The sequence below is a fragment of the Salvelinus alpinus genome, chromosome 29 (genome assembly GCF_045679555.1).
Source record: "Salvelinus alpinus chromosome 29, SLU_Salpinus.1, whole genome shotgun sequence".
Lineage (NCBI taxonomy): Eukaryota > Metazoa > Chordata > Actinopteri > Salmoniformes > Salmonidae > Salvelinus > Salvelinus alpinus.
Window position 1 is genome coordinate 2,977,977 of NC_092114.1, and position 26,370 is coordinate 3,004,346.

The following is a 26,370-nucleotide window of genomic DNA, read 5'->3' on the forward strand; positions in this document are numbered from 1 at the left end:
CATGTTGGTCCTACTGATATAGCTCAGTAGCTCTATACGAATTACAATCATATCTGCATATTTTTTATTTCATTCAGTAGTTAGTTATTGAGAAGGTAGTTGTAATAGTGTAATGACTAAATTGGCTAATCCAAACAAAACGTGTAATATTCAAATATCTGAACCCTATTTTAATACACTATTACCATATTTTAATGTATTTAACAGTTCATTTTATCTTTGCAAACCTAGTTAAATTGCACAGAATCAGATGTTATGTTTTCCTAAATAAACCACAGATACAGTCCCTTCTCCTTTAAATCGGTCTCTTCCTTCAAGGTAAGGATAAGGGATTGTTGGTTGGTCAATTGTCAGAAGACTGATCGTGCGCCTGCAGCAGACGAGTCTGGTAAGTGTGGAGAGGAGAGGCTCATGTTAATATATTTATACAGAAACAGGCACTACAGATAGCCTAAAACGAGTGCCTCTGTGGTTAGTAATGTCCTGCTCACTATTTCTGAGTCTATAGCTTCTTACCTAGCCGTTCCTAGACAATTATGTGATGAGTGGAAGCGCATGTCGATAGTTTTTTTGTGTTGACTGTGAGCCCCGCCTTCCACTCTACTATTGGTCAATTCCGAAAATTCTCGTCTCTGATTAGAGGGCTAAATTGTCTATCATTAGTGGTGACGTGGAATACCAGGAAATGATAATTGGGGAAGTGATGTGTTGGCATTTTAGGGAGAATTTGGTGCAAAATACAGCAACTCGTGTGTGGACTGCAGACAGGCAGCCTGAGAATGCAGAGATATCTTGAATAAGCAACAATATTTCGACTTACTGAGTAGGTAAGTGCGCAAATGTAGCATATGTTTTTAGGTGTAGTCATTCGATATTGTGCACAGAACGTGCAGCTAAATTATTGAGTTCAGCCTGTCTGTTGCAGTGGAGATGCGTTTTGAAGAGTTGCACAATATGTAGTTGACACAGCATAGGGAAAACATAAAACTATTATTATCAACATTCTGTCATAAATGGCTGCTGTGGATTTTGCGTCCTCCTTGTCCAGGTTTACATTTATAAATAGTGGTTTAAAGCAAGGGCATAGTGCTGTTTCCTCATCGACCAATCCCACCGTACTGGACATGTGGTTTGTTTTAAAATGAATTTCCTCCTATTTCTTAGTATAGCTGGAGGTACTAATTGTTTTCTCTGTGACGCGCAAACATTTTTGTTTACTCAGTCTTCAAAGCAATGGGTTCGCCTACACACCTACAGGCTTCTTCATATATATATATATATATATATATATATATTTATTTATTTTTATTTCACCATTATTTAACCGTGTAGGCTAGTTGAGAACAAGTTCTCATTTACAACTGCGACCTGGCCAAGATAAAGCAAAGCAGTGAGACACAAACAACAACACAGAGTTACACATGGAATAAACAAGCGTACAGTAGAAAAAGTCTATATACAGTGTGAGCAAATGAGGTAAGATAAGGGAGGTAAGGCAATAAATAGGCCATGGTGGCGAAGTAATTACAATATAGCAATTAAACACTGGAGTGATAGATGTATAGAAGATGAGTGTGCAAGTAGAGATACTGGGGTGCAAAGAAGCAAGATAAATAAATACAGTATGGGGATGAGGTAGTTGGATGGGCTATTTACAGATGGGCTATGTACAGGTGCAGCGATCTGTGAGCTGCTCTGACAGCTGGTGCTTAAAGCTAGTGAGGGAGATAAGTCTCCAGCTGCAGTGATTTTTGCAGTTTGTTCCAGTCATTGGCAGCAGAGAACTGGAAGGAAAGGCGGCCAAAGGAAGAATTGGCTTTGGGGATGACCAGTGAGAAATACCTGCTGGAGCGCATGCTTTCAGATGTTTTTTTAACAGTAGTCCCTATATAGTAGGTACTGAGTTTTAGGCTGCGTCCCAAATGGCACTATACTCTCTCTATAGTGCACTAGTTTTGACAAGTAGTGCACTAAGTAGGGAGCAGGGTGCCTTTTGGGATGCTCCCTTAGTGTCCTTTTTCCCAGTGAGCGCAGCAGCAGCGCTTCTTGACATGCTAATTCAGCCTGAGGCCCATATGGCACCCTATTCCCTAGTGCATCATGGGGATCTGGATAGAACGAGTGTACTATCTAGCGGGACATAGAGGGAGCCTCTTATTCCCTGAACACATCTATAATCTACCTCCACTCCTCCCAAAACAGAATAATTAAATAAAACTGTAAAACTGTTTTAAGTCATTTTTGCCAGCGTGTCACCTGTGCAGCTAGAGACAACTCATAGATCCCCTTTACTCAACACAGAAACTCAGAAAAAGGTTCTCCCTCGCCCTCCCTTAGACTTATGGTAAGATTAGCCAATCTTCCTGCTTTCAAGCAAAAACTCAAACAAGAAGTACCAGTGACACGTACGGAAGTGGTCAGATGAAGCAGATGCTAATCTACAGGACTGTTTCACCAGCACAGACTGTAACATGTTCTGGGATTCATCCAATGGCATTGAGGAGTTCACCACTTCAGTCAGCAATGCACCTCTAAGCTGAGTGCTCCCGCAGTATCCCCGAGACTGCTGAGAGGAGGAGGATGAGGAGGAGGAGGAGGAGGAGGAGGATGAACTTCACTCAACTTTCTAGAGCAGTGGTCACCAACCCGTCGATCACGACTGGTCCATCTCCAAGGCATACCTCGTCGATCGCCAAACATTTTTGTAAAAAAACAACAACGATAAAGCGTAGTGTTGCAAAAAAAAAATGTATTATTTTCGGGCTGTTGGCGGTAAGTGTACCCGATTCCCTGTGCGCTAGTAGGCGAACTGTTGCCATTTTGAACACTCATGTGTTTTGAAAGTACACACTGCTTTCCCGGCGGGCCCAAAGAGCAAATCAAGTACACTATAGACCTACCGCTGACCAATCGGATGGCTCACATGACCTCGTCTGCAGTAACGTAGCAGTCATAAAAGATTTAAAAAAGATTTAAAAACATGACTAGCGAGAGACTGTCAACGAATACAGCAAAGAGCTGCTGTTTTTATGAGTGTGTGCATGTTTAAGTTCTTACTCAGCACTGTCAACACTTTGTATTCAACACTTTTATAAGCCATAAAATGCACGTTCTTCCTATTTGCACTCAGTGCTACAACAAGCACTGCAGCAGTAATGAGAGTATCTATAGGCTTGTGCTGTTATTATTAGAGGCTTGGGTCTTTTTTAATATCGAGGAATATTTCACTTTCCCTGTTCATAGGAATAACAACATGAATTTGTCCATGAGGCAGATATAATGTGGTGTGACTTGAATTTCGCCATTAGCTGGAAGACTGTCTATGGTCAGTGGAGGAAAGGGAGAGCGGAGGGATGTAGAGAGACGGACCCTCAGTCTGCTGCTCTCTCCCTCCGCTGAGACGGACCCTCAGTCTGCTGCTCTTCTCCCTCCGCTGAGACGGACCCTCAGTCTGCTGCTCTCTCCCTCTGCTGAGACTGACCCTCAGTCTGCTGCTCTCTCCCTCCGCTGAGACGGACCCTCAGTCTGCTGCTCTCTCCCTCTGCTGAGACGGACCCTCAGTCTGCTGCTCTCTCCCTCTGCTGAGACGGACCCTCAGTCTGCTGCTCTCTCCCTCCGCTGAGACGGACCCTCAGTCTGCTGCTCTCTCCCTCTGCTGAGACGGACCCTCAGTCTGCTGCTCTCTCTCTCCGCTGAGACGGACCCTCAGTCTGCTGCTCTCTCCCTCTGCTGAGACGGACCCTCAGTCTGCTGCTCTCTCCCTCTGCTGAGACGGACCCTCAGTCTGCTGCTCTCTCTCTCCGCTGAGACGGACCCTCAGTCTGCTGCTCTCTCCCTCCGCAGAGACTGACCCTCAGTCTGCTGCTCTCTCCCTCTGCTGAGACTGACCCTCAGTCTGCTGCTCTCTCCCTCCGCTGAGACGGACCCTCAGTCTGCTGCTCTCTCCCTCCGCTGAGACGGACCCTCAGTCTGCTGCTCTCTCCCTCCGCTGAGACGGACCCTCAGTCTGCTGCTCTCTCTCCGCTGAGACGGACCCTCAGTCTGCTGCTCTCTCTCCGCTGAGACGGACCCTCAGTCTGCTGCTCTCTCCCTCTGCTGAGACGGACCCTCAGTCTGCTGCTCTCTCCCTCTGCTGAGACGGACCCTCAGTCTGCTGCTCTCTCCCTCTGCTGAGACGGACCCTCAGTCTGCTGCTCTCTCCCTCTGCTGAGACGGACCCTCAGTCTGCTGCTCTCTCCCTCTGCTGAGACGGACCCTCAGTCTGCTGCTCTCTCTCTCCGCTGAGACGGACCCTCAGTCTGCTGCTCTCTCCCTCCGCTGAGACGGACCCTCAGTCTGCTGCTCTCTCCCTCCGCTGAGACGGACCCTCAGTCTGCTGCTCTCTCTCTCCGCTGAGGGTCATCACATTTTCCTCAGCAATCTACACACAATACCCTATAATGACAAAGCGAAAACAGGTTTTTAGAATATTTTTGAAAATGTATTGAAAATAAAAACACCTTTTTACATAAGTATTCAGACCCTCTGGTATGAGAATAGAAATTGAGCTCAGGTACATCCTTTTTCCATTGACCATCCTTGAGATGTTTCTGCAATTTGATTGGAGTCCATCTGTGGTAAATTCAATTGATTGGACATGATTTGGAAAGGCACACACCTGTCTACACAGTGGCTTGCGAAAGTATTCACCCTCCCTTGGAATTTTTCCTATTTTGTTGCCTTACAACCTGGAATTAAAATAGATTTTTTGGGGGGGGTTTGTATCATTTGATTTACACAACAACCACTTTGAAGATGCCATTTTTTTTATTATTATTGTGAAACAAACAAGAAATAAGACAAAAAAAAACTGAACTTGAGTGTGCATTACTATTCACCCTCTGAAGTCTACTTTGTAGAGCCACCTTTTGCAGCAATTGCAGCTGCAAGTCTCTTGGGGTTTGTCTCTATAAGCTTGGCACATCTAGCCACTGGGATTTTTGCCCATTCTTCAAGGCTAAACTGCTCCAGCTCCTTCAAGGTGGATGGGTTCTGCTGGTCTACAGCAATCTTAAGTTATATCACAGATTCTCAATTGGATTGAGGTCTGGGCTTTGACTAGGCCATTCCAAGACATTTAAATGTTTCCCCTTAAACCACTCAAGTGTTGCTTTAGCAGTATGCTTAGGGTCATTGTCCTGCTGGAAGGTGAACCTCCGTCCCAGTCTCAAATCTCTGGAAGACTGAAACAGGTTTCCCTCAAGAACTTCCCTGTATTTAGCGCCATCCATCATTCCTTCAATTCTGACCAGAAAATCTAAAGAAACCAGGCAAGACCTCAGAAAAAATGGTTGACCTCCACAAGTCTGGTTCATCCTTGGGAGCAATTTCCAAACGCCTGAAGGTACCACGTTCATCTGTACAAACAATAGTACGCAAGTATAAACACCATGGGACCACGCAGCCGTCATCCCGCTCAGGAAGGAGATGCGTTCTGTCTCCTAGAGATGAACGTACTTTGGTGCGAAAAGTGCAAACCAATCCCAGAACAACAGCAAAGGACCTTGTGAAGATGCTGGAGGAAACAGGTACAAAAGTATCTATATCCACAGTAAAACGAGTCCTATATCGACATAACCTGAAAGGCCGCTCTGCAAGGAAAAAGCCACTGCTCCAATACCGCCATAAAAAAAGCCAGACTACGGTTTGCAACTGCACATGGGGACAAAGATCGTACTTTTTGGAGAAATGTCCTCTGGTCTGATGAAACAAAAATGGAACTGTTTGGCCATAATGACCATCTTTATGTTTGGAGGAAAAAGGGGGATGCTTGCAAGCCGAAGAACACCATCCCAACCGTGAAGCACGGGGGTGGCAGCATCATGTTGTGGGGGTGCTTTGCTGCAGGAGGGACTGGCTTCATAAGGGAGGAAAATTATGTGGATATATTGAAGCAACATCTCCAGACATCAGTCAGGAAGTTAAAGCTTGGTTCCAAATGGGTCTTCCAAATGGACAATGACCACAAGCATACTTCCAAAGTTGTGGCAAAATGGCTTAAGGACAACAAAGTCAAGTTATTGGAGTGGCCATCACAAAGCCCTGAACTCAATCCCATATAAAATTTGTGGGCAGAACTGAAAAAGCGTTTGCGAGCAAGGAGGCCTAAAAACCTGACTCAGTTACACCTGCTCTGTCAGGAGGAATGGGCCAAAATTCACACAACTTATTGAGGGAAGCTTGTGGAAGATTACCCGAAACATTTGACCCAAGTTAAACAATTTAAAGGCAATGCTACCAAATACTAATTGAGTGTATGTAAACTTCTGACCTGCTGTTTTTCTCCTAACTGTTTTTGCTTTATCAATTTTAGAAAAGGCTGTAACATAACAAAATTTGGAAAACGTCAAGGGATCTGAATACTTTCCAAATGCACTGTATCTACCTCAATTACCTCGTACCCCTGCACATTGACTCTGTACTGGTACCCCTTGTATATAGCCATGTTATCCTTATTCATTGTGTATATCTTTTTTTGATAGACTTTTATTTTTGTGGGGCATTATTGGGAAGTAAGCATTTCACTATGTCTACGCCTGTTTCTTACGAAGCATTAGACATTTAACATTTTGTTTTAAGAAAGCATTCTCTTCAATTCTAATCATTCTTTTCTCTCTTCGCTGAGGATGTCTTCTGCTGCAGAACACTGAATGTTTGGAGGGTTTTAAAGGTCCAATAGTTGGATTGTTTTCACAGAGGTCAGAGGGATTTTAGATGCCATCAGAAACACTCCTGCCCTTTGACTCGCACTGTCTTCCCCCCCAGATCTTAGCACTGCCCTTTGACTCGCACTGTCTTCCCCCCCAGATCTTAGCACTGCCCTTTGACTCGCACTGTCTTCCCCCCCAGATCTTAGCACTGCCCTTTGACTCGCACTGTCTTCCCCCCCTGATCTTAGCACTGCCCTTTGACTCGCACTGTCTTCCCCCCCAGATCTTAGCACTGCCCTTTGACTCGCACTGTCTTCCCCCCCAGATCTTAGCACTGCCCTTTGACTCGCACTGTCTTCCCCCCCAGATCTTAGCACTGCCCTTTGACTCGCACTGTCTTCCCCCCCAGATCTTAGCACTGCCCTTTGACTCGCACTGTCTTCCCCCCCAGATCTTAGCACTGCCCTTTGACTCGCACTGTCTTCCCCCCCTGATCTTAGCACTGCCCTTTGACTCGCACTGTCTTCCCCCCCAGATCTTAGCACTGCCCTTTGACTCGCACTGTCTTCCCCCCCCAGATCTTAGCACTGCCCTTTGACTCGCACTGTCTTCCCCCCCAGATCTTAGCACTGCCCTTTGACTCGCACTGTCTTCCCCCCCAGATCTTAGCACTGCCCTTTGACTCGCACTGTCTTACCCCCAGATCTTAGGGCGACATGGCCAAAATCTCATGTCCTGATTCTAGGTCATTTCATATAACGATACATATCACAATATACACATTTTTCTGTCAATTCAATTAATATTATTATATTATTTAAAATGACTACATGTAAAGGCCTATTTCTTATTTATTTTTGATTTATACTCCACAAATTTTTTTTTTCTTCGTTTGCTACCTTGTGTTGAGTGTTCGCACCAACTCACGAAACCCCCGTTTCTCGACCGTATAAATTGGGGCCATGTCTTTGCAGATGTAAGTTGTAACGGCAGCTGTTATCTCGTTCCATCTTCATGATTCTTTGCCATATGGTGTGCCGCGGGCAAAAGCCTCTTGCAACGTCTGAGTCGGGGGTTTGTTTTGAGCACTCGACTGTACTTTTTTGGGTCTCATCCGTAGACTGTCCGTACTGTTACACATGATTCTTGCGTAGGTGGTAAAGGAGGTTAGTGGTGTTTGAGCCTGTTTTCGGGACCTGCAGCATATTTTGCGGAGGACGGTTTTCTGGTCCGTGTCAGTCTTCATACCCAAACCACGTCCATGTGACCAAAGTAGCCCATCTTTTTAGGGATTGTCTCTGTGCTCTGTGTCATGTTCACTCTCCATGTTTGTTTGTTTGTTTGCAAATTTCTTTCCACACGACACGTGTGGAAGAACGCAAAGCGACGTCCAATTGACAAAAAAATATTGCCGTAAAGAGTGTGATCTGCAACACAACGAAATAAACGGTAGAGCATAATATAAAAAGATAGAAAAACGTCTATCGTCATATATATATATATCCCTAAAACAGAGTATTGATGTAAAACAGTACTGTGTATAGGCCTAAGAGCTTTGATACAATACCACAGTTGATTATTAAAGATGGTGTATTCCAGAAGCATGTAATATTTAGCTGTAGGCCTATTTTCTGTCCTCAGAACTCTTGTATTCTTCTTCCCAGGTGAGGATGGGGAGGAAGGATGCAAGCGCTACAATGGCCCCGGTCGATCAGTACCGTAAACAGATCGGTGAGTTTCTTCCCCCGGCACCTTCCAACACCTTCCAGGAGCTCTGGACACTGTCTGAGCAGTACACTGTGTTTTACAATATACAGGTATTGATGCGTGGACCGGTTTGGGTTTTATACTTTACCTTCTATAACGGTATTTGACTGTTTGGTTTGTTAAATGTGATACGATGTGTGTAACGTAAATGTTTATAGTTTACTACTTGAGTCATCTCTGATCTCTCTTGCTGCTTTCCACACAGACCTAGCCACGCCCCCTGTCACTCAAGGAGCGCGTTTGTTGTTCCTCGACCAATCAGTCTCTGGTCAATGCAGCACATGAAACAATGTTGATGACAACAATGCTGTTTTCACTTTGCTTCAACCTTTTGTCTATAGGGGGAGCTGTTAGCACTTTTATTTTTTTGACTTTGCCAAATTAAACTGCCTAGTACTCAATTCTTGCTCGTACAATATGCATATTAATGTTATTATTGGATGCTCCCGGATCCGGGTTTCTGAGGCAGTAAAAGTTAATATAAATCCACTAGTGTTCTATAATGACACTATTAGTTTGTTTCTTACATCTGAAACAGTTTCTTTTCTTAGCAAGTTGGGCCTAAATATTTGTAGCTGCTAATGCTAATCGCTTACTAATACATGTATTGAGTCAGAGCAAACGTAACTAGCTAAACAGCCTGATAATACCAGTGATGGTGTACACCTACATCTGCATGTTGTTTTGTGTGCAACAGTATCTTCTAAATCGGAGGAATACGCGAAGCAAGAATGTTGGCTACATGAAGTAGCTAAGATGACATTACATGTAGCCACAGATTATAGGGTTTCCTAGGAAATACTTATCAACACTTTGGTTTCTACCTTGTCACAATGGCTCCTCCCTGGCATTTTCATTTATCTCAAGACACTGTATTCAAAGTGCTCACTATTATATTCTATGGACTGTTCACCAAAGTCAAATTGCAAAATGTTGTTAAAAATAAGGCCCATATTGTGCAGACCTACGTGACAGTTTGGAAATTATCTGAAATTAGTGCAGGAAATGACTTGAACAGTATAAAAGAAATCAGAATGGAGAAAGACCCATTTTGAAATCACATAATGTGTCACTAATAGGGTTGCAAAGGGTCAGAAACTTTCCGGGAAATTTCCGGAATTTTCGATAGCAACAGCTCATGGTCCTCCTGGAACCAGAAGGAGACACCTTATCGATAGCAACAGCTCATGATCCTCCTGGAATCAGAAGGAGACACCTTTTCGATAGCAACAGCTCATGATCCTCCTGGAACCAGAAGGAGACACCTTATCGATAGCAACAGCTCATGATCCTCCTGGAACCAGAAGGAGACACCTTATCGATAGCAACAGCTCATGATCCTCCTGGAATCAGAAGGAGACACCTTATCGATAGCAACAGCTCATGATCCTCCTGGAATCAGGAGACACCTTATCGATAGCAACAGCTCATGGTCCTCCTGGAACCAGAAGGAGACACCTTATCGATAGCAACAGCTCATGGTCCTCCTGGATTCAGAAGTGTTTTTGACTCAATGGAGGAACGTAGTCAGAGAAATGCTGATGAATGTCTTGCTCGAGCTGTGTATGCAACTGGTTCACCTCTGATGCTCACAGGCAATGTGTATTGGAAGAGATTTCTGAATGTTCTTCACCCAGCATACACCCCTCCAACCAGACATGCTTTATCTACTCATTGTCTGGATGCAGAGTTCAACAGAGTTCAAGTGAAGGTCAAGCAATTCATAGAGAAAGCAGACTGTATTGCAATCATCTCTGATGAGTTGTCGAATGTAGGTGGGCAAGGAATAATTAACTACATCTCCACCAACCAGTATTCTACAAGAGCACAGACACACCGGTCTCTACATTGCAGATGAGCTGAAGGCAGTCATCAATGACCTTGGACCACAGAAGGTATTTACACTGGTGACAGACAATGCTGCGTTCATGAAGGCCGCTTGGTCTAAAGTGGAGGAGTCCTACCCTCACATCACACCCATTGGCTGTGCTGCTCATGCATTGAATCTGCTCCTCAAGGACTTCATGGCACTGAAAACAATGGATACACTCTACAAGAGAGCCAAGGAAATGGTTAGGTATGTGAAGGGTCATCAAGTTACAGCAGCAATCTACCTCACCAAGCAAAGTGAGAAGAATAAGAGCACCACATTGAAGCTGCCCAGCAACACGTGTTGGGGTGGTGTTATCATCATATTTGAAAGTCTCCTGGAGGGGAAGGAGTCTCTCTCTAAGAAAGGGCCTTATCACAGTCTGCCGATATGGACAGCCCCATCAAGAGGATCCTCCTGGATGATGTATTTTGGGAGAGAGTGGTAAGCAGCCTGAGTCTCCTGAAACCAACAGCAGTAGCCATTGGGCAGATTGAGGGAGACAATGTCATCCTGTCTGATGTTCAGACTCTGCTTGCAGATGTAAGAGAAGAAATCCGTACTGCCCTGCTCACTTCACTGTTGCTCCAAGCAGAGGAAACTGCAGTTCTGAAATACATCAAAAAGTGTGAAGACTTCTGCCTGAAGCCCATACAAGCCGCAGGGTACATGTTGGACCCCAAGTATACTGGCAAGAGCATCCTGTCTGGTGCAGAGATCAACAAGGCCTATGGTGTCATCACTACCGTGTCTTGCCACCTTGGCCTGGATGAGGGCAAGGTTCTTGTCAGTCTGGCGAAGTACACTTCCAAGCAAGGGCTTTGGTATGGAGATGCAATATGGCAGTCGTGCCAACATATCTCATCAGCCACCTGGTGGAAGGGACTTTGTGGATCTGAGGCTCTTTCCCCTGTTGCCTCCATCATCCTCCAAATCCCACCAACATCAGCCGCCTCAGAGCGCAACCGGTCATTGTTTGGAACACACACCAAAGCACGCAACAGGCTGACCAATACAAGGGTTGAAATATTGGTGGCCATCCGGGCAAATGTGAGGCTTTTTGAGCCTGACAACGAGCCATCCTCAACAAGGTTGGAAAGGGACAGTGAAGATGAGGCGTCAGTCTGATGTTCAAGAGGGGGACATTGAGGAGGTCCAGGGAGAAGACATGGAAGCCTGAGAGGAAGACAACCAAAGCTTTAGTCTAGAAACTATCATTTTACAGATGTGTGTTGAAAAAGTTATCGGGAGATGCGATGGATCATTTAATTCCATTTGTTGTTCAGTGAAAATCATCCCATGTGAAGAGTCGACTCATTTAATTAAAGTTCAATTCGTAACTAAATAGTTTTTTTGTATTTCTATTGGAAGGATTTAATCATTTGCAATTGCCTACTGGTGATAAGGTAAAAGGTTTGTTTTTGTCTACTTATATGGTAAATATCTACAAAATCAAAAAACATCTACATTGTAAATGGTATTAATATTAATTTGTATATATTTTCGTTAATTCCCATTTATTCCCACTGAATATTCCCCAAAGTGTGCAACCCTATTCACTACCTATGAAGTTTTTTACTTAATAAAAAAACATAAAATACTGTCCTATATATATATATATATATATATATATACCGTGGTATAATATTTCTACATATTACCCAGCCTCCCTTTCAGGGCTTGTTACCAGGGTAACAAAAAAACATTTATATCGATATTTGCGCATTAAGGCGTTTCCACCGCCATTTCTCGCATAATGAATTTTACCGACACAAAACGATCCCACCTTGTCTAGCGTGTTTTTGTCGACATTTAGAAAGTTTACCTACAAATGTTCTGTTTCCATCAGACCTGTTGCATAAAAAATGGCAAAGTACTTTACTGGTATAATGATGGAAGCCTGGTTACTGACTCGTATTGTCTTTTTCTGACTAGGGCTGGTCCCATTTTCAACAGCTTCTATCTCCAGTCTTTGTCAACCTCCATCCCGAATGGCAGTGTTGGAAAATTGCACTGTTGTGCAACCAAGGTTGTCCATGTACTGGCCTTCCGTCTTGTGTAACCCAGTTTTATTGGTACATATTTGGCCCCCTCAAACTCAACTCTGGACCTCCAAGCCAGTTCCACTGTTAATATTATTATTATTATTATTTTAAAAAAAGAAGTAATTGTTCCCCTTTAATCAGGGACTGATTTAGACCTGGGACACCAGGTGGTGCAGAACAGGAAACCAAGCAGGCTCCAGAAAATGTAACATTCCAAATAAAATGTATTTGTTACATGCGCTCAATACAACTGGTATAGACTTTACTGTGAAATCCATAAACACACTCAGACTATATATATATATATATATATATATATATATATATATATATATATATATATATATACAGTGGGGAGAACAAGTATTTGATACACTGCCGATTTTGCAGGTTTTCCTACTTACAAAGCATGTAGAGGTCTGTAATTTTTATCATAGGTACACTTCAACTGTGAGAGACGGAATCTAAAACAAAAATCCAGAAAATCACATTGTATGATTTTTAAATAATTAATTTGCATTTTATTGCATGACATAAGTATTTGATCACCTACCAACCAGTAAGAATTCCGGCTCTCACAGACCTGTTAGTTTTTCTTTAAGAAGCCCTCCTGTTCTCCACTCATTACCTGTATTAACTGCACCTGTTTGAACTTGTTACCTGTATAAAAGACACCTGTCCACACACTCAATCAAACAGATTCCAACCTCTCCACAATGGCCAAGACCAGAGAGCTGTGTAAGGACATCAGGGATAAAATTGTAGACCTGCACAAGGCTGGGATGGGCTACAGGACAATAGGCAAGCAGCTTGGTGAGAAGGAAACAACTGTTGGCGCAATTATTAGAAAATGGAAGAAGTTCAAGATGACGGTCAATCACCCTCGGTCTGGGGCTCCATGCAAGATTTCACCTCGTGGGGCATCAATGATCATGAGGAAGGTGAGGGATCAGCCCAGAACTACACGGCAGGACCTGGTCAATGACCTGAAGAGAGCTGGGACCACAGTCTCAAAGAAAACCATTAGTAACACACTACGCCGTCATGGATTAAAATCCTGCAGCGCACGCAAGGTCCCCCTGCTTAAGCCAGTGCATGTCCAGGCCTGTCTGAAGTTTGCCAATGACCATCTGGATGATCCAGAGGAGGAATGGGAGAAGGTCATGTGGTCTGATGAAACAAAAATAGAGCTTTTTGGTCTAACTCCACTCGCCGTGTTTGGAGGAAGAAGAAGTATGAGTACAACCCCAAGAACACCATCCCAACCGTGAAGCATGGAGGTGGAAACATCATTCTTTGGGGATGCTTTTCTGCAAAGGGGACAGGACGACTGCACCGTATTGAGGGGAGGATGGATGGGGCCATGTATCGCGAGATCTTGGCCAACAACCTCCTTCCCTCAGTAAGAGCATTGAAGATGGGTCGTGGCTGGGTCTTCCAGCATGACAACGACACGAAACACACAGCCATGGCAACTAAGGAGTGGCTCCGTAAGAAGCATCTCAAGGTCCTGGAGTGGCCTAGCCAGTCTCCAGACCTGAACCCAATAGAAAATCTTTGGAGGGAGCTGAAAGTCCGTATTGCCCAGCGACAGCCCCGAAACCTGAAGGATCTGGAGAAGATCTGTAGGGAGGAGTGGGCCAAAATCCCTGCTGCAGTGTGTGCAAACCTAGTCAAGAACTACAGGAAACGTATGATCTCTGTAATTGCAAACAAAGGTTTCTGTACCAAATATTAAGTTCTGCTTTTCTGATGTATCAAATACTTATGTCATGCAATAAAATGCAAATTAATTACTTAAAAATCATACAATGTGATTTTCTGGATTTTTGTTTTAGATTCCGTCTCTCATAGTTGAAGTGTACCTATGATAAAAATTACAGACCTCTACATGCTTTGTAAGTAGGAAAACCTGCAAAATCGGCAGTGTATCAAATACTTGTTCTCCCCACTGTATATATATATATATATACAAACATTTACATTTAAGTCATTTAGCAGACGCTCTTATCCAGAGCGACTTACAAATTGGAAAGTTCATACATATTCATCCTGGTCCCCCCGTGGGGAATGAACCCACAACCCTGGCGTTGCAAGCGCCATCCTCTACCAACTGAGCCACACGGGACCACACAAACCATATACACAGTCACTCACTGACAGTCAGTGTGGATACCATTTAATTAAGTATTTGGTAGTCTTATGGCTTGGGGGTTTAGCTGTCTCGGAGACTGTTGGTCTGATAGCGGACGCTCCGGTTTTGCTGGATGGCGTCAGTGAACTGTCTATGGCTGGAGTTCCTCGGGCCTTCCTCTTAGATCATTCACACCTAAAGCTGCTAAATAACTATAAATCTAGCATATAGGGCCTGTTTCAAAGGATCACTTTTAGTCTCCGCCACTTCAAATCATCACACATGGGGGAAAATATCCTTTCTATTTTATTTAGCCACGTTCAATTATTTTCTTTTTACTATCAATTAATGGCACTGGATTTATCAGCATATCTAGTCTGATAAATGAACAAGCCTACAGTCTATATCATAGCCAGATAACATACAGTATCTAGTCTGATAAATGAACAAGCCTACAGTCTATATCATAGTCAGATAACCTACCGTAGACCAACTCATATACTGTTTGATTGAAAAACATTTTCTTCATATTATTATGTGTCTGTGACTAAAATAAATCATGGATTCATTGAGATGCTGTATTTATTTAAATGATTTATCACTGGGTTTCTTTATGTAGATGTTACACACATCAGTGGCTCGTATACCTACAGGCCTGGAGAAGCTAAACATGTTTATTTACGGTAAATAACCGTTAGACCGGCAGGCTTTTCTGCATGCCAATAACCGGCTGACACAATGTGATGACCGTCACAGTCTTTATCATAACATGAGACATAAACTGCTCTGATCTCTGCATTTATGATAGTGCTGTATGAACACACAGGACAGGACAAACTACTCTCCCGTTGTATCCTTTTCAATGGGCTGCTGAGGCCCAAACCACACCCTGTTCCCTATACAGTGGCCCATAAGAGCTCCGGTTAAAAGGTAGTAGACTGTGAAGGGAGCAGGGTACCGTTTGAGACGTAGGGGCTGTCTCTGCGACGTTCTCCTACTCATCAATTCACAGATGTAACCGCAGGTCACAGACGGTTAAGTCCTCCCTTTTTTTTATTTCCCTGTGACAAGAAAGAACCACTATCAACCAGTTTTAGAGAACCGCTGGTTAACAACAACGAGAGAATAGAAAAGAAGATCTTCCAGAATAGTATGAGGCAATTTTAGTTTATTTTGAGGGACGTGAAAGGGAACGCCACATGGTCCATTGGCAATGCCGCTAAGGTAATTCATAGGCTGCCACTAATCTGGCGCTTTATGAAGAGCGAGGCTTCTGTGATGTCAGACACTGTCAAAAACACCACTGCTGACACTGGGTTTAAATACTATTATTATGGGTTCATAATTGACTAGTCAGCTGTCATCCACCCGCCTGCCTGGCAGAGAGTATGGGAGATGGGAAGAGGATTGGACGGGAGAGGAGAGGAGAGGAGGATTGGACAGGAGAGGAGAGGAGGACGGGAGGGGAGATGAGAGGAGGATTGGACAGGAGAGGAGAGGAGGACGGGAGGGGAGATGAGAGGAGGATTGGACAGGAGAGGAGGAGATGAGGGGATGGGAGGAGAGGACAGGAGGGAAGAGGGGATGAGAGGACAGGAGGGAAGATGAAGAGGATGGGAGGGGATGAGAGAAGAGGACGGGAGGGAAGAGGGGATGAGAGGAGAGGACAGGAGGGAAGATGAGGAGGATGGGAGGGGATGGGAGAAGAGGACGGGAGGGAATGGGAGGAGAGGAGAGGACAGGAGGGGATGAGAGGAGAGGACAGGACAGGAGGGAAGATGAGGAGGATGGGAGGGGATGGGAGGAGAGGACAGGAGGGAAGAGGAGAGGAGAGGACAGGACAGGAGGGAAGATGAGGAGGATGGGAGGGGACGGGAGGAGAGGACAGGACAGGAGGGAATGGGAGGAGAGGAGAGGACAGGAGGGAAGAGGAAGGGATGGGTGGTGTTATCGGTGGTTGGTTGAGTTATGATTCCAGTAGAGTGATGCAACACCAGCTGTGTCTATGAAAACGCACAACGCTCTCTGTCAGACAGCCTGTCAGTTTTAGCACCCCAGGGGTCAGAGCATGGAGATCCAACATGGACTGGCTTCACCTCCCTCACCAAATCCCTTCTCCCCCATTTGCTCAGTTTGGCCGGGAGGCCAGCTCTAGGAAGAGTCTTGGTGGTTCCAAACGTCTTCCATTTTTAAGAATGATGGAGGCAACTGTGTTCTTGGGGACCTTCAATGCTGCAGACATTTTTTGGTACCCTTCCCCAGATCTGTGCCTCGACACAATCCTGTCTTCTGTCATAGATAACTATTAGACATGACCAGCTCTTCTACACTGGTATCAGTCCCATAGATAACTATTAGACATGACCAGCTCTTCCACACTGGTATCAGTCCCATAGATAACTATTAGACATGACCAGCTCTTCTACACTGGTATCAGTCCCATAGATAACTATTAGACATGACCAGCTCTTCTACACTGGTATCAGTCCCATAGATAACTATTAGACATGACCAGCTCTTCTACACTGGTATCAGTCCCATAGATAACTATTAGACATGACCAGCTCTTCCACACTGGTATCAGTCCCATAGATAACTATTAGACATGACCAGCTCTTCTACACTGGTATCAGTCCCATAGATAACTATTAGACATGACCAGCTCTTCTACACTGGTATCAGTCCCATAGATAACTATTAGACATGACCAGCTCTTCTACACTGGTATCAGTCCCATAGATAACTATTAGACATGACCAGCTCTTCATACTGGTATCAGTCCCATAGATAACTATTAGACATGACCAGCTCTTCATACTGGTATCAGTCCCATAGATAACTATTAGACATGACCAGCTCTTCCACACTGGTATCAGTCCCATAGATAACTATTAGACATGACCAGCTCTTCTACACTGGTATCAGTCCCATAGATAACTATTAGACATGACCAGCTCTTCTACACTGGTATCAGTCCCATAGATAACTATTAGACATGACCAGCTCTTCATACTGGTATCAGTCCCATAGATAACTATTAGACATGACCAGCTCTTCATACTGGTATCAGTCCCATAGATAACTATTAGACATGACCAGCTCTTCTACACTGGTATCAGTCCCATAGATAACTATTAGACATGACCAGCTCTTCTACACTGGTATCAGTCCCATAGATAACTATTAGACATGACCAACTCTTCTACACTGGTATCAGTCCCATAGATAACTATTAGACATGACCAACTCTTCTACACTGGTATCAGTCCCATAGATAACTATTAGACATGACCAGCTCTTCTACACTGGTATCAGTCCCATAGATAACTATTAGACATGACCAGCTCTTCTACACTGGTATCAGTCCCATAGATAACTATTAGACATGACCAGCTCTTCTACACTGGTATCAGTCCCATAGATAACTATTAGACATGACCAACTCTTCTACACTGGTATCAGTCCCATAGATAACTATTAGACATGACCAGCTCTTCTACACTGGTATCAGTCCCATAGATAACTATTAGACATGACCAGCTCTTCTACACTGGTATCAGTCCCATAGATAACTATTAGACATGACCAGCTCTTCTACACTGGTATCAGTCCCATAGATAACTATTAGACATGACCAGCTCTTCTACACTGGTATCAGTCCCATAGATAACTATTAGACATGACCAGCTCTTCATACTGGTATCAGTCCCATAGATAACTATTAGACATGACCAGGTCTTCTACACTGGTATCAGTCCCATAGATAACTATTAGACATGACCAGCTCTTCTACACTGGTATCAGTCCCATAGATAACTATTAGACATGACCAGCTCTTCATACTGGTATCAGTCCCATAGATAACTATTAGACATGACCAGCTCTTCTACACTGGTATCAGTCCCATAGATAACTATTAGACATGACCAGCTCTTCTACACTGGTATCAGTCCCATAGATAACTATTAGACATGACCAGCTCTTCTACACTGGTATCAGTCCCATAGATAACTATTAGACATGACCAACTCTTCTACACTGGTATCAGTCCCATAGATAACTATTAGACATGACCAGCTCTTCTACACTGGTATCAGTCCCATAGATAACTATTAGACATGACCAGCTCTTCTACACTGGTATCAGTCCCATAGATAACTATTAGACATGACCAGCTCTTCTACACTGGTATCAGTCCCATAGATAACTATTAGACATGACCAGCTCTTCTACACTGGTATCAGTCCCATAGATAACTATTAGACATGACCAGCTCTTCTACACTGGTATCAGTCCCATAGATAACTATTAGACATGACCAGCTCTTCTACACTGGTATCAGTCCCATAGATAACTATTAGACATGACCAACTCTTCTACACTGGTATCAGTCCCATAGATAACTATTAGACATGACCAACTCTTCTACACTGGTATCAGTCCCATAGATAACTATTAGACATGACCAGCTCTTCTACACTGGTATCAGTCCCATAGATAACTATTAGACATGACCAGCTCTTCTACACTGGTATCAGTCCCATAGATAACTATTAGACATGACCAGCTCTTCTACACTGGTATCAGTCCCATAGATAACTATTAGACATGACCAGCTCTTCTACACTGGTATCAGTCCCATAGATAACTATTAGACATGACCAGCTCTTCTACACTGGTATCAGTCCCATAGATAACTATTCGACATGACCAACTCTTCTATACTGGTATCAGTCCCATAGATAACTATTAGACATGACCAGCTCTTCACACTGGTATCAGTCCCATAGATAACTATTAGACATGACCAGCTCTTCTACACTGGTATCAGTCCCATAGATAACTATTAGACATGACCAGCTCTTCATACTGGTATCAGTCCCATAGATAACTATTAGACATGACCAGCTCTTCTATACTGGTATCAGTCCCATAGATAACTATTAGACATGACCAACTCTTCTACACTGGTATCAGTCCCATAGATAACTATTAGACATGACCAACTCTTCTACACTGGTATCAGTCCCATAGATAACTATTAGACATGACCAGCTCTTCTACACTGGTATCAGTCCCATAGATAACTATTAGACATGACCAGCTCTTCTACACTGGTATCAGTCCCATAGATAACTATTAGACATGACCAGCTCTTCTACACTGGTATCAGTCCCATAGATAACTATTAGACATGACCAGCTCTTCTACACTGGTATCAGTCCCATAGATAACTATTAGACATGACCAGCTCTTCTACACTGGTATCAGTCCCATAGATAACTATTAGACATGACCAGCTCTTCTACACTGGTATCAGTCCCATAGATAACTATTAGACATGACCAGCTCTTCTACACTGGTATCAGTCCCATAGATAACTATTAGACATGACCAACTCTTCTACACTGGTATCAGTCCCATAGATAACTATTAGACATGACCAGCTCTTCATACTGGTATCAGTCCCATAGATAACTATTAGACATGACCAGCTCTTCTACACTGGTATCAGTCCCATAGATAACTATTAGACATGACCAACTCTTCTACACTGGTATCAGTCCCATAGATAACTATTAGACATGACCAGCTCTTCTACACTGGTATCAGTCCCATAGATAACTATTAGACATGACCAGCTCTTCTACACTGGTATCAGTCCCATAGATAACTATTAGACATGACCAGCTCTTCTACACTGGTATCAGTCCCATAGATAACTATTAGACATGACCAGCTCTTCTACACTGGTATCAGTCCCATAGATAACTATTAGACATGACCAACTCTTCTACACTGGTATAAGTCCCATAGATAACTATTAGACATGACCAACTCTTCTACACTGGTATCAGTCCCATAGATAACTATTAGACATGACCAACTCTTCTACACTGGTATCAGTCCCATAGATAACTATTCGACATGACCAAGTCTTCTATACTGGTATCAGTCCCATAGATAACTATTAGACATGACCAGCTCTTCTACACTGGTATCAGTCCCATAGATAACTATTAGACATGACCAGCTCTTCATACTGGTATCAGTCCCATAGATAACTATTAGACATGACCAGCTCTTCTATACTGGTATCAGTCCCATAGATAACTATTAGACATGACCAACTCTTCTACACTGGTATCAGTCCCATAGATAACTATTAGACATGACCAACTCTTCTACACTGGTATCAGTCCCATAGATAACTATTAGACATGACCAGCTCTTCAACACTGGTATCAGTCCCATAGATAACTATTAGACATGACCAGCTCTTCACACTGGTATCAGTCCCATAGATAACTATTAGACATGACCAGCTCTTCTACACTGGTATCAGTCCCATAGATAACTATTAGACATGACCAGCTCTTCTACACTGGTATCAGTCCCATAGATAACTATTAGACATGACCAGCTCTTCTACACTGGTATCAGTCCCATAGATAACTATTAGACATGACCAGCTCTTCTACACTGGTATCAGTCCCATAGATAACTATTAGACATGACCAGCTCTTCATACTGGTATCAGTCCCACATAGATAACTATTAGACATGACCAGCTCTTCTACACTGGTATCAGTCCCACATAGATAACTATTAGACATGACCAGCTCTTCTACACTGGTATCAGTCCCATAGATAACTATTAGACATGACCAGCTCTTCTACACTGGTATCAGTCCCATAGATAACTATTAGACATGACCAGCTCTTCTACACTGGTATCAGTCCCATAGATAACTATTAGACATGACCAGCTCTTCTACACTGGTATCAGTCCCATAGATAACTATTAGACATGCCCAGCTCTTCCACACTGGTATCAGTCCCATAGATAACTATTAGACATGACCAGCTCTTCTACACTGGTATCAGTCCCATAGATAACTATTAGACATGACCAGCTCTTCTACACTGGTATCAGTCCCATAGATGACTATTAGACATGACCAGCTCTTCACACTGGTATCAGTCCCATAGATAACTATTAGACATGACCAGCTCTTCCACACTGGTATCAGTCCCATAGATAACTATTAGACATGACCAGCTCTTCACACTGGTATCAGTCCCATAGATAACTATTAGACATGACCAGCTCTTCACACTGGTATCAGTCCCATAGATAACTATTAGACATGACCAGCTCTTCACACTGGTATCAGTCCCATAGATAACTATTAGACATGACCAACTCTTCTACACTGGTATCAGTCCCATAGATAACTATTAGACATGACCAACTCTTCTACACTGGTATCAGTCCCATAGATAACTATTAGACATGACCAGCTCTTCTACACTGGTATCAGTCCACTGGTATCAGTCCCATAGATAACTATTAGACATGACCAACTCTTCTACACTGGTATCAGTCCCATAGATAACTATTAGACATGACCAACTCTTCTACACTGGTATCAGTCCCATAGATAACTATTAGACATGACCAGCTCTTCTACACTGGTATCAGTCCCATAGATAACTATTAGACATGACCAGCTCTTCTACACTGGTATCAGTCCCATAGATAACTATTAAACATGACCAGCTCTTCTACACTGGTATCAGTCCCATAGATAACTATTAGACATGACCAACTCTTCTACACTGGTATCAGTCCCATAGATAACTATTAGACATGACCAGCTCTTCATACTGGTATCAGTCCCATAGATAACTATTAGACATGACCAACTCTTCTACACTGGTATCAGTCCCATAGATAACTATTAGACATGACCAGCTCTTCACACTGGTATCAGTCCCATAGATAACTATTAGACATGACCAACTCTTCTACACTGGTATCAGTCCCATAGATAACTATTAGACATGACCAACTCTTCTACACTGGTATCAGTCCCATAGATAACTATTAGACATGACCAGCTCTTCTACACTGGTATCAGTCCCATAGATAACTATTAGACATGACCAGCTCTTCTACACTGGTATCAGTCCCATAGATAACTATTAAACATGACCAGCTCTTCTACACTGGTATCAGTCCCATAGATAACTATTAGACATGACCAACTCTTCTACACTGGTATCAGTCCCATAGATAACTATTAGACATGACCAGCTCTTCATACTGGTATCAGTCCCATAGATAACTATTAGACATGACCAACTCTTCTACACTGGTATCAGTCCCATAGATAACTATTAGACATGACCAGCTCTTCACACTGGTATCAGTCCCATAGATAACTATTAGACATGACCAACTCTTCTACACTGGTATCAGTCCCATAGATAACTATTAGACATGACCAACTCTTCTACACTGGTATCAGTCCCATAGATAACTATTAGACATGACCAGCTCTTCTACACTGGTATCAGTCCCATAGATAACTATTAGACATGACCAGCTCTTCTACACTGGTATCAGTCCCATAGATAACTATTAAACATGACCAGCTCTTCTACACTGGTATCAGTCCCATAGATAACTATTAGACATGACCAGCTCTTCTACACTGGTATCAGTCCCATAGATAACTATTAGACATGACCAGCTCTTCTACACTGGTATCAGTCCCATAGATAACTATTAGACATGACCAGCTCTTCTACACTGGTATCAGTCCCATAGATAACTATTAGACATGACCAGCTCTTCTACACTGGTATCAGTCCCATAGATAACTATTAGACATGACCAGCTCTTCTACACTGGTATCAGTCCCATAGATAACTATTAGACATGACCAGCTCTTCTACACTGGTATCAGTCCCATAGATAACTATTAGACATGACCAACTCTTCTACACTGGTATCAGTCCCATAGATAACTATTAGACATGACCAGCTCTTCTACACTGGTATCAGTCCCATAGATAACTATTAGACATGACCAACTCTTCTACACTGGTATAAGTCCCATAGATAACTATTAGACATGACCAACTCTTCTACACTGGTATCAGTCCCATAGATAACTATTAGACATGACCAACTCTTCTACACTGGTATCAGTCCCATAGATAACTATTCGACATGACCAACTCTTCTATACTGGTATCAGTCCCATAGATAACTATTAGACATGACCAGCTCTTCACACTGGTATCAGTCCCATAGATAACTATTAGACATGACCAGCTCTTCTACACTGGTATCAGTCCCATAGATAACTATTAGACATGACCAGCTCTTCATACTGGTATCAGTCCCATAGATAACTATTAGACATGACCAGCTCTTCTATACTGGTATCAGTCCCATAGATAACTATTAGACATGACCAACTCTTCTACACTGGTATCAGTCCCATAGATAACTATTAGACATGACCAACTCTTCTACACTGGTATCAGTCCCATAGATAACTATTAGACATGACCAGCTCTTCTACACTGGTATCAGTCCCATAGATAACTATTAGACATGACCAGCTCTTCTACACTGGTATCAGTCCCATAGATAACTATTAGACATGACCAGCTCTTCTACACTGGTATCAGTCCCATAGATAACTATTAGACATGACCAGCTCTTCTACACTGGTATCAGTCCCATAGATAACTATTAGACATGACCAGCTCTTCTACACTGGTATCAGTCCCATAGATAACTATTAGACATGACCAGCTCTTCTACACTGGTATCAGTCCCATAGATAACTATTAGACATGACCAGCTCTTCTACACTGGTATCAGTCCCATAGATAACTATTAGACATGACCAGCTCTTCTACACTGGTATCAGTCCCATAGATAACTATTAGACATGACCAACTCTTCTACACTGGTATCAGTCCCATAGATAACTATTAGACATGACCAGCTCTTCATACTGGTATCAGTCCCATAGATAACTATTAGACATGACCAGCTCTTCTACACTGGTATCAGTCCCATAGATAACTATTAGACATGACCAACTCTTCTACACTGGTATCAGTCCCATAGATAACTATTAGACATGACCAGCTCTTCTACACTGGTATCAGTCCCATAGATAACTATTAGACATGACCAGCTCTTCTACACTGGTATCAGTCCCATAGATAACTATTAGACATGACCAGCTCTTCTACACTGGTATCAGTCCCATAGATAACTATTAGACATGACCAGCTCTTCTACACTGGTATCAGTCCCATAGATAACTATTAGACATGACCAACTCTTCTACACTGGTATAAGTCCCATAGATAACTATTAGACATGACCAACTCTTCTACACTGGTATCAGTCCCATAGATAACTATTAGACATGACCAACTCTTCTACACTGGTATCAGTCCCATAGATAACTATTCGACATGACCAAGTCTTCTATACTGGTATCAGTCCCATAGATAACTATTAGACATGACCAGCTCTTCACACTGGTATCAGTCCCATAGATAACTATTAGACATGACCAGCTCTTCTACACTGGTATCAGTCCCATAGATAACTATTAGACATGACCAGCTCTTCATACTGGTATCAGTCCCATAGATAACTATTAGACATGACCAACTCTTCTACACTGGTATCAGTCCCATAGATAACTATTAGACATGACCAACTCTTCTACACTGGTATCAGTCCCATAGATAACTATTCGACATGACCAAGTCTTCTATACTGGTATCAGTCCCATAGATAACTATTAGACATGACCAGCTCTTCACACTGGTATCAGTCCCATAGATAACTATTAGACATGACCAGCTCTTCTACACTGGTATCAGTCCCATAGATAACTATTAGACATGACCAGCTCTTCATACTGGTATCAGTCCCATAGATAACTATTAGACATGACCAGCTCTTCTATACTGGTATCAGTCCCATAGATAACTATTAGACATGACCAACTCTTCTACACTGGTATCAGTCCCATAGATAACTATTAGACATGACCAACTCTTCTACACTGGTATCAGTCCCATAGATAACTATTAGACATGACCAGCTCTTCAACACTGGTATCAGTCCCATAGATAACTATTAGACATGACCAGCTCTTCACACTGGTATCAGTCCCATAGATAACTATTAGACATGACCAGCTCTTCTACACTGGTATCAGTCCCATAGATAACTATTAGACATGACCAGCTCTTCTACACTGGTATCAGTCCCATAGATAACTATTAGACATGACCAGCTCTTCTACACTGGTATCAGTCCCATAGATAACTATTAGACATGACCAGCTCTTCTACACTGGTATCAGTCCCATAGATAACTATTAGACATGACCAGCTCTTCTACACTGGTATCAGTCCCATAGATAACTATTAGACATGACCAACTCTTCTACACTGGTATCAGTCCCATAGATAACTATTAGACATGACCAGCTCTTCTACACTGGTATCAGTCCCATAGATAACTATTAGACATGACCAGCTCTTCTACACTGGTATCAGTCCCATAGATAACTATTAGACATGACCAGCTCTTCTACACTGGTATCAGTCCCATAGATAACTATTAGACATGACCAGCTCTTCTACACTGGTATCAGTCCCATAGATAACTATTAGACATGACCAGCTCTTCTACACTGGTATCAGTCCCATAGATAACTATTAGACATGACCAGCTCTTCTACACTGGTATCAGTCCCATAGATAACTATTAGACATGACCAACTCTTCTACACTGGTATCAGTCCCATAGATAACTATTAGACATGACCAACTCTTCTACACTGGTATCAGTCCCATAGATAACTATTAGACATGACCAGCTCTTCATACTGGTATCAGTCCCATAGATAACTATTAGACATGACCAGCTCTTCTACACTGGTATCAGTCCCATAGATAACTATTAGACATGACCAGCTCTTCTACACTGGTATCAGTCCCATAGATAACTATTAGACATGACCAGCT

General features: G+C 42.9%; 1 protein-coding gene across 4 annotated transcripts in view; it reads left to right on the plus strand.

The window, feature by feature from the left end:
• The first annotated feature begins 294 nt into the window (after positions 1-294).
• triqk (triple QxxK/R motif containing) overlaps positions 295-26,370 on the plus strand; it is a 55,196-nt gene continuing 29,120 nt past the window's right edge. The window contains exons 1-2 of one of the 4 annotated variants that reach the window (XM_071373881.1): positions 295-388; positions 8,354-8,420. In XM_071373881.1, coding sequence (XP_071229982.1) covers positions 8,360-8,420 — 61 coding nt within the window. In that variant the 5' untranslated portion in view covers positions 295-388; positions 8,354-8,359. Of the gene's footprint in view, positions 389-628; positions 828-8,353; positions 8,421-26,370 lie in introns of those variants that run through there. The other 3 variants (XM_071373884.1, XM_071373880.1, XM_071373882.1) reach the window with 3 other exon arrangements.